Source organism: Antechinus flavipes, chromosome 2, assembly GCF_016432865.1.
Source record: "Antechinus flavipes isolate AdamAnt ecotype Samford, QLD, Australia chromosome 2, AdamAnt_v2, whole genome shotgun sequence".
In the NCBI taxonomy this organism is placed as follows: Eukaryota; Metazoa; Chordata; class Mammalia; order Dasyuromorphia; family Dasyuridae; genus Antechinus; species Antechinus flavipes.
Window position 1 is genome coordinate 398912739 of NC_067399.1, and position 13897 is coordinate 398926635.

Genomic DNA, 13897 nt, shown 5'->3' on the forward strand with positions numbered 1-13897 from the left:
TAAGGATTTTCAAGGGAAAAGAGATTAGACTTACCCAACTTGCGAAAGTTAGAGAGTGATGGATTTTGGCTCCACATAAGGAAAAAAATGCCCTAATAATTAGAGCTGTTCCTTAGAGGCATGGGCTGCCTTGAGAAGTAAAGTAAAAAAGTAAAGTAAAGTTTAAAAAAAAAAATCCCTCCTCTCTAGAGTAAGTGGAAGCTACAGGTTGGAGGATGCTGTAAAAGGAATCTTGTTCAGAAGCAGTTTAAGTGAGATAATTTTCAAGGTTGAGATTCTCTTAGTCCCTTAATTTCTCCTTACCTCAGTTTCCCCATCTGTTTTATGGGAATAGTAATGTATATGTGTCTGCCAATTGTAAGGGTTAGAGTACAGAAAATGCTTTGTGAATATGAAAGTACTACATAAATTGGAATTTTTTATTCAAAAAACAAGGCCCATTGAAATAAATGATTTGTTCAAGCTCACACAGTGAGCTATAAATAAATAAATAAATGGACAAATAAATAAATAAAATCTGACTTTTTAAAACTAATTCTCCATCAATCTGATTTCTCAGATGTAAGAAGAAGGAAAAGGTTTCCCTTTACTCAGGTATTTTAAATTATTTCTGTCCCTGTGGATGGTAGGCATAGATGCTGAAGGAAGGCTTGAGGTATCTGGGATCCTGGATGTAAGTCCTGGTGGGTTTGAATTGGTATGGCTACTCTGTTCCTAGATACTCAGGCTCCTTTCTTTTGCCCTAGCCGATATGTTCTCCACATCCAAGGGAGTACAGGCATCGGAGATCCAGGTGAGATTCAATGGAAACTCTGTCTCTGCCTCTTACTCTCATGGGTCATCGTCTTCCTCTGCATCCTCAAGGGAGTAAAATCCTCTGGCAAGGTGAGACTCTGAGAGACTAGCTCAAGTTGGGGGGGAGGAAGCTGTGAGACCTTGAGTTCCTACCTTTCCTCCAGCCGATCCTCTCCTTTAACTAGTCTGGGATCCCTGGGAAATAAGTACTATGTGCAAGGTTTTATGATAGAGATGCTGAAATAAAAAAGACTTGATTTTTGTTTCCAGAGATCTCATTATCTAATATAGAAACATAAAGAAATATTTCAGAAAAGACAGCTCTAAAATGACCACCAGAACATACTTCCTTTTTCCAAAGCCCAGAAAAAAACGAGAGGAAGATGATGACAATGATTATGAATAAAGTGATAATAATGAGGACATATGATGCTTTAATATTTATAAAGCATTTTACTTATGTTTGATGCTTACAGTGACCTTGTGAGGTAGGTGCTACTATTATACTCATTTTACAAATGAAGAAAACTGGGGCCAAGAGAAGTTAAATTACTTGCCTAAGATGATCCAGCAAAGAGTCTGAAGAAGAATTCAAATTCAAGTCTTCCTGACTCTAAAGTCCAACATTTAACCATAGCATGACTATGAGTCAATCCCAGCCTAGCTTGAAAAATTTTTTTCTCCTCAGTTTCTAACATATTATATACCCCAGAATTATATGTGATGGTGATATTTGGGGGCTCTGGAAGACTCTGTTTTCCCTAACCCTCTCGCTGAGAAGTGCACACAAGTCTTTCTTTCACTTTGTTGTTATTGTTCAGACATGTCTGAGTCTTCACAAGTCCATTTGGGGTTTTCCTGGCAAAGATACTAGAGAGTCTTATCATTCTCTCCTAGCTCATTTTACAAAAGAGGAATTGAGGCAAACAGAGTTAAGTTACTTGCCTAGAATCATACAGCTAGTAAATCGCTGAGGCTAGATTTGAACTCAGGAAGATGCCTTATATTCTATCCACTGCACTATTTAGCTGCCCTCCTTCTCCTTAGCTCACCTAAATCTCTCTTTTTTTTCTTTTTCTAGTAAATTTATTTATTTTTAATACATATTGCTTTATGAATCATATTAGGAGAGAAAAATCAGAGCAAAAAGAAAAACCGTTGGAGAGACTAAAAAAAAAAAAACAGAAAGAAAAAGTAAGCATAGCACAGGTTAATTTACATTGTTTCAGTTCTTTTTCTGGATGCAGATGGCATTTTCTGTCCAAAGTCTATTGGAATTGCTTTGGATTACTGAAACACTGAGAACCAAGTCTTTCATAACTGATCATCACACATTTTTGTTATTATTGTGTACAATGTATTCCTGGTTCTGCTTGTTTCATTCAGCATCAGTTCATGCAAATCTTTCCAGACCTTTCTAAAATCAGCTTGCTCATCATTTTTTATAGAATAATAATATTCCATTATTTTCATATATCACAACTTATTCAGCCATTCCCTAATTGATAGGCATTTACTCGTTTTCTAATTCTTTGCTACCACAAAAAGAGTTGCTACACCCAAAGCTCTTTTGGAAAATACACATAAGACTTATGAGGCATTGAGAGGGAAGGGTTCTTGGGATCATAGATTGGGGCTGGAAGTGACTAAAAGCTCATAGAGTCCAACATCCTTATTTAACAGATAAGAAAAATGAGGTATACAAAGATTATTCAAAAAAAATAACATGAAAAGTGCTTTGCAAATTTTAAAGTGCTAAATAAATGCTAAATTATTATTGTTGTTATAATTATTATCACCAAAGGTCATACAACTAGTTAATGTCTAAGGAAGGATTAAAATTGCCAACCCCAAAAGGATGAGTTCCTGAGCTTGGGAATCTCATCCTAATCTATTCCTAATCTGCTCCCAGAGGCCATCCAATTCTCTGAAGTTTTGGATCCTGGTTCCATCAACCCCCAGCTTTTCAGGTTGCTAAACTTGAAGTCAGGAAGACCTTGAAATACTGGAGTTCAAATCTTGCCTTTGATCCCTGCTATCTGTATGACTATGGGCAAGACACTTGAGCCTCAGTTTCCTCATCTGTAAAATGAAGAGGTTAGACTAGATGACCTCTAATGATATTTCTAGAACTAGAACTATGACCCAGTGATGGTCTGCACAGAAATAAATAGTTGACATCATTGGAGTGGTTGAGATTAAGGAAAGAAAAGAAAGGGTTCTAACATTGACATTTAAGGACTGGAAGGAAGAAGAATAGCTGACAAGAAGTGGTCAGAAAGAAGGAAAATCAGAACCATGGAGAGCTGCTCCCCTTCCTCAGCTCCATCCTAGGCTCCCTGTGCTCCTTGCCTCCTCTCTACAGGTAGTGTATTTTACAGCCACCTTCCCATACCTCATCCTTCTCATGCTGCTAATTCGGGGATTGACACTTCAAGGTGCCTGGCGAGGAATACAGTTCTATCTCACACCCCAATTTGATCACCTTCTAACCTCCAAGGTAAGTGGATTGTAATAGGGGATTTGAGAGTGGGAGAAGAAGGAGCAGGAAAGGAAGAGCAAATAAAGGCTGTTCTCCATACCTCGGGTTTATTTATGTGATGGATCTGGGGAAAGAGCAGTCCAATATATTGGCAATATGTTATATAGGCAATCAGAGGAGGGCTGGAAGGAAAGAAGGGTTCTAGGTGTTTCAGTATACTTATACCCATGACCAGGTACATGAATCTTTTGATGCTCTCATAGTTGTATCCCAGTGGGTAAGAGTAAAGATGTACTTGGGTAGTATATATTTCTTTTTCTTTTTTCTATCTAAGAGAACCAGCTGAACTAGAATACTAAAAAAACATTCCTATGTTTTTTTATGATCAGGAAAGAAGGAAAGAGGAGGTTGAAGGGACATCAATTAGGGAGGGGGGAAGATCTTTCCAAGACAGTTTTCTTTTTCTCTTCTTCCTTTCATCTCTCCTTAATCAATTGGGTTCTTTAATTTCTCTCTCTTCTCCTTACTTCCACTTATCTTATATTTCCTTTTGCTCTTACTGTCATCTCCCTACTCCCTTGTCATGGCCCTACTTTTTCCCCTCTCTTTTCCCTCTTCCTTTCATCTCTACTCTTCTCCTGCAGGTATGGATTGAGGCAGCTTTGCAGATCTTCTATTCCCTGGGGGTGGGCTTTGGGGGCCTCCTTACCTTTGCCTCTTACAACACCTTTCACCAAAATATCTACAGGTCAGTCCCCTGCAGCCTTTTCTTCCCAGAGGGTCATTTCACTGGGGGTGGGAGAGTCAGAGGGTGGACAAACTGATCCCTCATAGGGTCAGAGAAAATAGGATTGAGATATCATGCCCTCTCATGCCAAGTGGTGCCTATCCTACTCTATCCCTCTTCTTTTCCCAGAGATACATTCATTGTTACCTTGGGCAATGCAATCACCAGCATTCTGGCTGGTTTTGCCATCTTCTCTGTGCTGGGATACATGTCTCAGGAGCTGGGAGTCCCTGTGGACCAAGTAGCCAAAGCAGGTAGATAGATGGGCTCCTTGGAATGTTTTGGGCATAGAGGAAGCATGTGGTACCATATATGTGGGGGTTTGGCCCTTGAGGGTGACCTAATGGGTGAATGCTTGTTGCATAGAGGAAGTTGCTGTGAATAAGATCTAAGAATATAGAGAGAAGCTTGGAAGTGTGTTTAGGCCATAAGAATATCTAGAGACTTTCACATTTCTGAAAGAAGATGTTGGGGGCTACCTTTTAGAAGTCTGTGATGGAGGCACAGTATTGAAGTGAATTATGACTCCACTTTTGGGCAGGTCACTTCCCTTTTGTAGGCCTCAGTTTCTCCATATACAGAATGATGAAATGGGATTCAATCATTTCTAAAGTCAGGGTCCTGAACCTGGGAGATAGATTTCTAGCTGCTTATGAATTTAGATGAGAAAAAAATCTTTATTTCAACCTAATTGGTTTCCTTTTTAATACTGCATATTTTAGTTTTTGAATTTAAAAATATTCTGAGAAGGAATCCATAAACTCCACCCAGAATACCAGAGTTAGACACAAAAATGGTTAAGAACGCCTTCTTTGAGGTCTCTTCTAGCTCTGGCAGTTTCTGGATCTATTATTTTCAGCCTAGGTCATTCACACATTCATTGGTTACCTCTGTTCCCTTCCAAGAATAAAGCTGCTTTCATTTCCAACTCCAACAATTTTCCTGCATAGTTGGTCTTTCACTCTGATTTTCAAACTTGCCCTTTCTTTTTTGCTTTGTTTGATTTTTCTGTTTTATCATTTCCTTTTGGGAGCTGAGCTCCAAAGACATCTGTGAAGATAGGGCAGGGTGTTGGTGGAAATTAATCCAGGTAGGACAGTGAGAAGCAATAGCAATTGGAAGACAATGAACAGGCCTAAGAACTATAATAAAATCAGTCCTCTTGATAGTGGAAGCCTATTGGGATGATAATATTCTAGATTAAAAACTGGTAAGAGCTTAGAGACCATCTAATGCAATCATCATTTTACAAACAAATATACTATCATGAAGAGAGATGATGTGTTTTCTCTAAAGTCACATACATAGTAAACTTCAAAGGCAGGATTTGAACCTGCTCTTCTGACTTCAGAATTGGTGCTTTTTTTTTTTTTTTTTACATGCTAAATGATGAGCAATTTAGCTTCCTGTAAACTATACTTACCTAGTTAGTTCAGGAAGATGTACCAAGTCAAATCTTTCTCATAACAAGTCCTGTTACAAAAATAGAGGGCACAAAAATAATTTGCCCAAAGCCACATAGGGACTTAACAACAGAGCCAGGGCCTAGAACTCAATTCTCTTCATACCCAGGCTTGTGTTCTTTCCAAGTCGACATCTTATTCCCCTTTATTATGATTTCAAATTTTCTATTGTTCTGGGAGACCAGACAGATTCTCTAAGGAGAGAGAGAGACAGATATAGTCTCTAACTACAAGAGAAAAAAAAAAACTGATTCAAACACGGCAGGAGGGAAAGTTTCTTATCAGACTAATGCTTTCCCTCACCTCCCAGTGCTGATGATGTTCATGGGATCTGCAGGAGGTCTGAAGTAGTAGATGAGACTGTGGGACACAATAAGCAGAGGCCAGGAACTTTCAGAGACTCCAAAATGAAGGAAAGAGACAGTAGTTGATAAGAAGCTGACAATTCCAATCTCTACCCATCATCATACTCCCACCCCAGCTGTCTGTAACTTCACTTCCAACAACTACAGATGAACATGGATTTTTAGGATGAGAATCGATATGCCTAATTTCTCTGTAAGAGACCCACCTTATAGAATGGTGTTAAAACTTGGAGTATTGGTCTATGTCCATGCAAGCAAAGGAGTATGCAAATGGACAATGCTAACTTACTTTGAATGTCATTTATCTTATTTATTATTATTAAACCTGGTGTGTAATAACAATAATAGCTCATAGTTTTGGGTTTTTTTTCCTTTGGTTGCCCAAGGTCACATCACTAGTAAGTATCTGAGACTGGATTGGAATCCATGTTATTCTGACCCCAGGTTTGGTGCTCTATCCATTGTGCCCTTCATAACTTTTTGATTCTTGAAACAAAGAGATTAAATGACTTCTCCAGAATCACAAACTCAGGAAAAAAGCATTTTTAAAGCACCTACTATGTGTCAAGCACTGAGCTAAGTACTTTATAAATAATATCTCATTTAATCTTCACAATAACCCTGGGAAATGGGTGCTATTATTATCCTCATTTTACAGTTAAAGAAAATGAGGCAAACAAAAATTAAGCGATGCTCCCAGAGTCACACAGCTAGCAAGTGTTAAAGGCTGGATTTGAACTCAGATCTTCCTGACTAGCACTCTATCCCCTGCACTACGTCATTGAAGATCTGTCTTGGAATTTCAGATCCAGTATTCCTGACTCTAACTCTAGTGCTCTATTCTGTGGCAGATATTGCAGAGCTAGCCAATAGAATGAATATTCAAATAGGCTCTTCAAAAGAAGAGATGATTTGAAGTCTGGGGAAATGGATTAGATTTCATATATATAGGAAAGTATTAGAGAACACTAGGGAGGGAAGGGCTCAGGACTACCTTTGTGGAAGCAGGGAACAAGAGGGAACAGGCATCTCTGGGACTCAGAGTATCTGCATCCTGTTCAAGCCTTGCCAGAGACTAGAGCAGCATATCATTGGATAACCTATCTTTAGCCTACAGAGCTGTCTGCTGCAAACATACTAGGGTGAGTCCCCATGGTTTGTGTCTGATCCTCAGAGCTAACTTTAGCCTCTTAAGAATTATTGCATGAGTTCTGTGAGCAGTCTATGAAGGACATAGTATTGTTCTCTGACAACCCCTTTTATAAATTTCCTAAATTCAGACATTTTCATTAGCTGTCCCACTCCTCGCTTCCATGTCTACAATTCTGTCTCTCCTTTCCTGCCTTCCCTAGCTGCCTTCAAGTACTAGATAAAAATCCCTTTTTTTTCAATAATACTTTATTTTTTCAAACACATGTAAAGATAGTTTTCAACATTCATTTTTGTAAAACTTTGTGTCCCAATTTTTCTCCCTCTCTTCCTAAGATAGCAAGCAATCTGATATAGGTTAAACATGTGCAATTCTTTTAAACATGTTTTCATATTTGTCATATTGTACAAGAAAAATCAGTTCAAAAGGGAAAAAACCATGAGAAAAAAAAACAAGCAAACAAACAACAATAAAAGGTGAAAATACTAAGCTTCTATCCACATTTAATCTTCATAGTTTTTTTTTTTTTCTGGATGCAGAAGGCATTTTCCATCCTGAGTCTATTGGAATTAGCTTAAATCCCTGTGTAAAACTCCATTTTCTATAGGAAGATTTTCCTGATTCCCCTTAATGCTAATATCTTCCATCTTTTAATTATCTCCAATTCATCATATATAAATCTTGCTTGTACATAATCATTTACACATTGCCTCTCTCAGTATACTATGAACTCCTGGGTCTGGTATTTTGTTTATTTGTTGCCTTTCCTTGTACCCCTAATGTTTAGCACAGTCTGTGGCACATAGTATGTGCTTAATAAATGCTTATTGATGGATGAGGAAAGTGAGATGGAGCAGAAAAATGAGCTGTCTTCCATAAAGAGAACAAGCCCCCAGAACTTGGTTTTCCACCTACCCCCTGCCCCAAAACTTCATTCATGTCTTAGCCAACCCCAGTAAGAGAGACGGCAGACCAAGAAAAAAAGAATGTTGGATTTGGAATCATTAAAACCTGTATATTAATCTCAGCACTGTTATTTACCATCTATGTGATCTTGGGGAAATTGCTTTCCCTCTGGGCCACAATTTCCTCCTTTGTGTGTGTGTGTGTGTGTGTGTGTGTGTGTGTGTGTGTGTGTATTAAAAAAAAGATGGGATTAAATTAAATGATCGTCACCATTCCTTTGCACTCTGACTCCAAACTTCTTTAGGCTCCTTTGTTAGGGAAGAGAAATGGAAAAAAGATTGGCACAAGTGAGGAAGGGAGAAGGACTAAGGAGTAAGGAAAGACCTCATTGAACTTCTGTCCTCTGTTTCTGCCATCCAGGGCCTGGCCTGGCATTTGTGGTCTACCCCCAGGCCATGACGATGCTCCCCCTGTCACCTTTCTGGTCTTTTCTCTTCTTTTTCATGCTGCTGACCCTTGGCCTGGACAGTCAGGTAAGCACACTCAGCTGCAGAACTGGGAGAATGGAAAGTGCAGATCTCTCCCTACCCCATATTTCACTGACACACTTTATACTGCACTTCTTTTGTTTCTACAGTTTGCCTTCCTAGAAACTATCGTGACAGCTTTGACGGATGAATTTCCTTACTACCTTCGGCCCAAGAAGGCCATCTTCTCTGGGACCATCTGTGTGGCTATGTTTCTGATGGGCCTCATTCTCACCACAGACGTGAGCTTCTAGAATGAAATGGGCAGTGGGAGGGACTTTCTCCCTCAAACACCTTTCCCCTCCATCCCCTTCACCATGAGGCAATCTTAGTAGCTAGCTACTCTTGCTGGAACCTGGAATAGTCTGATCCAGACAATTGGGCAATGTTTCATTTCAGTTATAAGCCTGTTTTCCTTCTTTGGAAGAGAAGAGAGTCCCATCTTCCCCCCTCCTTGACCTATCACATACCCCCAAATGTCTCCCCTCCCATAGACTGCCTATTTCCTCCCTACATCTTCTAGGGAAGAGGGCTCCTCAGGTGAGCACTCCCCAGAAGGTCTATGGCCCTTGGCTTCTTTTCTAGGGAGGCATGTACTGGTTGGTCCTGCTGGATGACTACAGTGCTGGCTTTGGACTCATGGTGGTGGTGATCACAACCTGCCTCACAGTCACCCGGGTGTATGGTAAGGAAGACCTCATCCTCCGTGAATTGGAGGATAGACCCTGTCAGGAATGTCCATGGAATGTAACCACTCTCCCCGCAAGAAAGAAGGAAGGTGACAGAATCACCCTGAGATGGGACAGGGCAGATTCCAGCATTCCTGAATTCTTAAGTCTCCTTAAGTCCCTTTGCCAGTTTCTGAAGGAGATTAGAAGATGAATGGTAACTAAAAAGGAAAAGGAAAGATTATCATTATAGATGTGGATATAATGTTGGATGGTTGGAAAGAAGCTGGACCATTCAAGAATTAGGAGACACTAATTCCCCTTGCTAGCTCATAAAAAATTCAATTGACCAAAACAGCCTGGAGACCAGTGAGCTAGAATTCAGAGCTATGAGTGCTCTGGGCATCAGAGTTATTTTCTTTCAGGGAAATATAAGAGGTTCTCCTCTGTGAATTAGTCATTAGAAGGGTCCAGAGAAAAGGATTGGGGACTTAAAAGAATATAACTATTTCCTACTTGTTCTGAGTTTGGGCATCCAAAGTCTATGGCTTAAAGCCACTGTCTGTTATATGCTTAACACACCATCTTAAGTCCTAAAAGAAAATGTTTAAAAAAAAAAAAGAAAAAAGTAGAGAGCCTGCTTACAGGCTAGAAGTAGTTTATAATTCACTTAGGAAGATAGAACATAGGCACACACATCACAACTATACTGAAGTATATTCATAGAACAGAAGTATAAACAGAAGTGATAAAAGCAAGAGAGAGAAGAAAGGAAGAAGGAAAGAAAGAACAAAAATGAAAGAACAAAAGAAAAAAAGAAGGAAAGAGGGAGGGAGAAAGAAATGAAAGAAGGAAAAAGAGGGTGGGAGGGAAAAAAGAAGGAGAAGGAAGGGAGGAAGAGAAAGGGAGGAGTAGAAAGGAAGGAAAGGGGAGGAAGGGAAGAAGGAAGGAAAGAAGGGAGGAAGAAAGGAGGGAAGGAGAAAGGAAGAGAAGGAAGAAGGAAAAGGAAGAAAGGAAAGAAAGGAGGGAGGGAGGAAGAAAGGAACGGAGGGAGGAAGGGAGGAAGAAAAGAAAGTATCTTAACCACACAGAGTTGTCTGTAACCTTTTTTCTCTCCATAGCACAGAACACTTAAAAAATTGTTGGCTAAATTGAAATTAATTAATCATGTAAGTGATATGAATCTGGACAGTATAAGACTTAGATGGTTCCAGAACAGGGGATGCATGTTAAGGGGGCTTAACATCAAGGCCAGAAGGAAGGCAATGGTACCAGGAAATTCTATGAGCCTTCACTTTGGCAGCCATAATTAGACAGTGTGCTTCGGGTAGAGAAAATCTGAGGGGGTTGTAAACTGTCTAAGCTTCTCAGAAAGCAGACCGCCTCTCCCCCTTAGACCTGCCCCCTTTACACTAGTCTCTGCAGTCAAGGAGTATGGTGAATGTACATTTATCTAATTAGAGTCTTATTTAGGGCTTGTTCCCCCACCCACAGGGAAACTCCATCTTCCTCCCTTTGCTGAGTTTCATTGGAACTCAGACAACAGCATGATATAATGAAGTTGACCACTTGAACAAGGCATAACTATGTACTTATTTACTCACAAGTATAGACACAAAAGAAATAAAATGAATTATATGAAAATAATTACCAAGCAGGCTGGGTGTCCTAGCTCCTCCCAGATCTCTTGAGATCTATTGGTAAGCCCACTCTGTCATTTAAACAGAATGTTTGGATGCTCAAATTCAAACTTCCCCATTGTCTTGTAAGGAATGATTCATTGAGTGCCAGGAGTAGAGTCAGGAAGCCTCAGTGAGTTCAAATTCAGCCTCACACTTACTAAATGTGTAACCCTGGACAAGTTACATCACCCTATTTGCCTCAGTTTCCTCATCTGTAAAATGAGCTGGAAAAGGAAATGACAAACCACTCCAGTATCTTTGACAAGAAAATCCCAAATGAGATGAGGAATAGTCAAAAAGAAAAACTGAAATAATGAACAACAAATAACTATCTTCAAACAATCCCTAAAGAAACCCCAGAAATTAAATTCAGATACTTAGATTCAAACCTCTTTGGGGGTAGCTCAAAGCTCTCTACTGATCTGCTATGTATTTCACTGTGATTGTAGGCAAATCGTTTACACCCTTAAGCCTTTTTTAAGGTATTTTCTTCTTTGGTAAAATGAGGTTTGAGCTAAAAGAGCTCTTGGAGCTCAAAATTTGTGGACTAACTGATTCCTTGAATCCCAACTCTGCAGCTGTCCACTTTGAGCAAGAGAAGGCCAGAGCAGTTGAATAGAGGAAGAGCTGTCCAGTTGTTGATATCCCAGGTTTATATTTGCCATTTTTCTGACAATAGAACAAAGATCAGGACCTCTGTTTCTTTGTATATCATTATTCCTGTTCTATCCTGACCCCAATTGCTACTTGTAACAAGGTATATTTGGCTGAGGTTTGATACCTTCAAAATTGTTACCAAGTGGCCAGAAAGAATTTTTTTTACCACTCCAGAACTACCTTCCCCTCATCCAGCTTTTTCCTTTTTCCTTTTAGGTATCCAAAGGTTTTGTCGGGACATTCACATGATGCTGGGCTTCAAACCTGGTCTGTATTTTAAGGCCTGTTGGATGTTCCTGTCTCCAGCCACCTTGATGGTAACTGGGAGACTAGGGACCAGGCCCTTTGGGAATAAAGGGAGGTGTGTTGGCTATCTTGGCTCCCCTTTCTCCCTTCACAGAGGGCAGTCCAAGAAAAGATGCATCTTTAAGTCACATAGTCTAGTAAGGACTTCCTTTCCCATGAATGAGGGTTGGAGAGAGTGCTTCCAGATCAATTAGCTCTAGGTTTCCAAACCCTTATATATTTATCAATACCACTTGGACAACAGGGGTAGACTGGGTCAGTGCTATAGGTTTGGTCCAGGGTTGGGCTGGGATATTTTGGGGGCCAGGATGGTAACAGCTTGGGTGACTACCCCACAGGCACTGCTGGTATACAGCATTGTGAAATACCAACCCTCGGAATATGGCACTTACCGGTTCCCATACTGGGCAGAGCTCCTGGGCATCCTGATGGGCCTCCTGTCTTGCATAGTGATTCCTGCTTGCATGCTAGCTGCTGTGCTCAGGGAAGAGGGGACATTGTGGGAGGTGAGTCCATACCTAGTGGACCTTGAATTCACCCCAAACCCCATTCCCATTGTAGGGTAACTGAAGAACATTAGATAAAGTTCCAAATCTTGAGGTTAAATTCCCAGTTATCTGAAATGTTAGCATGTTTATGAAAGTTATTCTAGACCAAGACTTCTTAAACTTTTTCCACTTGCAACCCTTTTTCAACCAAGAAATTTTTATGTGATCCTGGGTACATAGGTGTATAAAATCGGTATACAATTCAAACATTTACTGATAATAAATCACAATTTCAGTTATGAGACCTCATATAGGGTCTCAACCTACAATTTAAGAAGCTGAGCCCTAAACCATTGCTAACCACCCTTCTGGCACTCAGTGTTACAACAGATAGAACCCCACCAGGGACAAGGACATAGGACAGATCACTTCTTGGCCACTTGGCTGAAGGATGGAACCCAGCTTAGGCTCAGATGAAGTCCAAGGTAGAAGGCATTGAAAATGGAGAGGCAACCTCTTTCTCATGGGGCATGTAACTTCTTCCCTACTTAACCAAGTTTCCTAGAATAATAAAGCTGAGAAGGATCTTAAAAACATTTGATACAAATCCTTCTTCCTACTGTGCCACATAATACATGTGATGTTGATTGAATATTTAAATTCTCTGGGCCTCAGCTTACTCATCTATAAAGTGGTAGAGTTGGACAAAGTAGCCTCTTAAATCCTTTCCAGTTCTTAATCTGTTATCCTATGTAATCCTATCTTTGTACATCTCTCTGAATTCTTCTTGTTTGTCATATCTTAGGACTTAATAATATATTGTCCATGACAATGATATACAACAAATTGTTCAGCTGTTTTCCAGTTGATGTACATTCATTTTGTTTCTAGTTTTTTGACTATAACAAACCATGATTATTTTCTCATAAACTTTTCTTTCAGTCATTAAACTTCATTGAGCATATACCCTACAGTGGAATTATTATCAGATCAAGGGATATGAGCAGTTCATTAATTATTTCTGCTCCCCCCCACCATAATTTCATATTGCTTTGATAAAGGTTGTTCCAATTTGCAGCTCCACTAATAATGTAATTCTGTGCTAGGCTACATAATGGATCAAGTGATACACTTGGAGACAGGTAGAACTGAGTTCAAATATTGCTTCAGGCATTTACTGGCTATATGATTCCAGGATAAGTCATTTAACTACTCTTGATATCAGTTTTCTCATCTATAAAATGTAAAATTAACTATTTCCATCTTTGTAATCTTTGCCAATTTAATGAATGTAATGTAAAACCTCCGAATTTTTTAATTTTTCATTTCTTTCATTAGTAATTTGGAACTTGAAAAAATATGTTATAACCATCTACATTTCTTCTGGGAAACTTGACTCTGTCAACAAAATACCAGTCTTCAGATTACTCAGATGATATTTACTACCTAATCTGGGTAAATCATTAAATCACTAGGATATTACTTCTAAATCAATGAATGTTTTCTTCTTTTTCTTTTTTTTTAAATTTATTTTATTTTTTAAAAATAGAATAAGAAAAAAGAAAAACAAAAAAGGAATACAAAACAAAATAAAACAAAAGATAACATTGCCACGTGCCCA

General features: G+C 39.3%; 1 protein-coding gene across 1 annotated transcript in view; it reads left to right on the plus strand.

The window, feature by feature from the left end:
* SLC6A7 (solute carrier family 6 member 7) overlaps positions 1-13897 on the plus strand; it is a 37391-nt gene that overhangs the window by 13532 nt on the left and 9962 nt on the right. Inside the window, exons 5-13 of the mRNA XM_051978696.1 lie at positions 747-885; positions 3161-3295; positions 3922-4025; positions 4194-4318; positions 8369-8481; positions 8586-8717; positions 9061-9160; positions 11699-11799; positions 12127-12294. Coding sequence (XP_051834656.1) covers positions 747-885; positions 3161-3295; positions 3922-4025; positions 4194-4318; positions 8369-8481; positions 8586-8717; positions 9061-9160; positions 11699-11799; positions 12127-12294 — 1117 coding nt within the window. The remainder of the gene's footprint in view (positions 1-746; positions 886-3160; positions 3296-3921; positions 4026-4193; positions 4319-8368; positions 8482-8585; positions 8718-9060; positions 9161-11698; positions 11800-12126; positions 12295-13897) is intronic.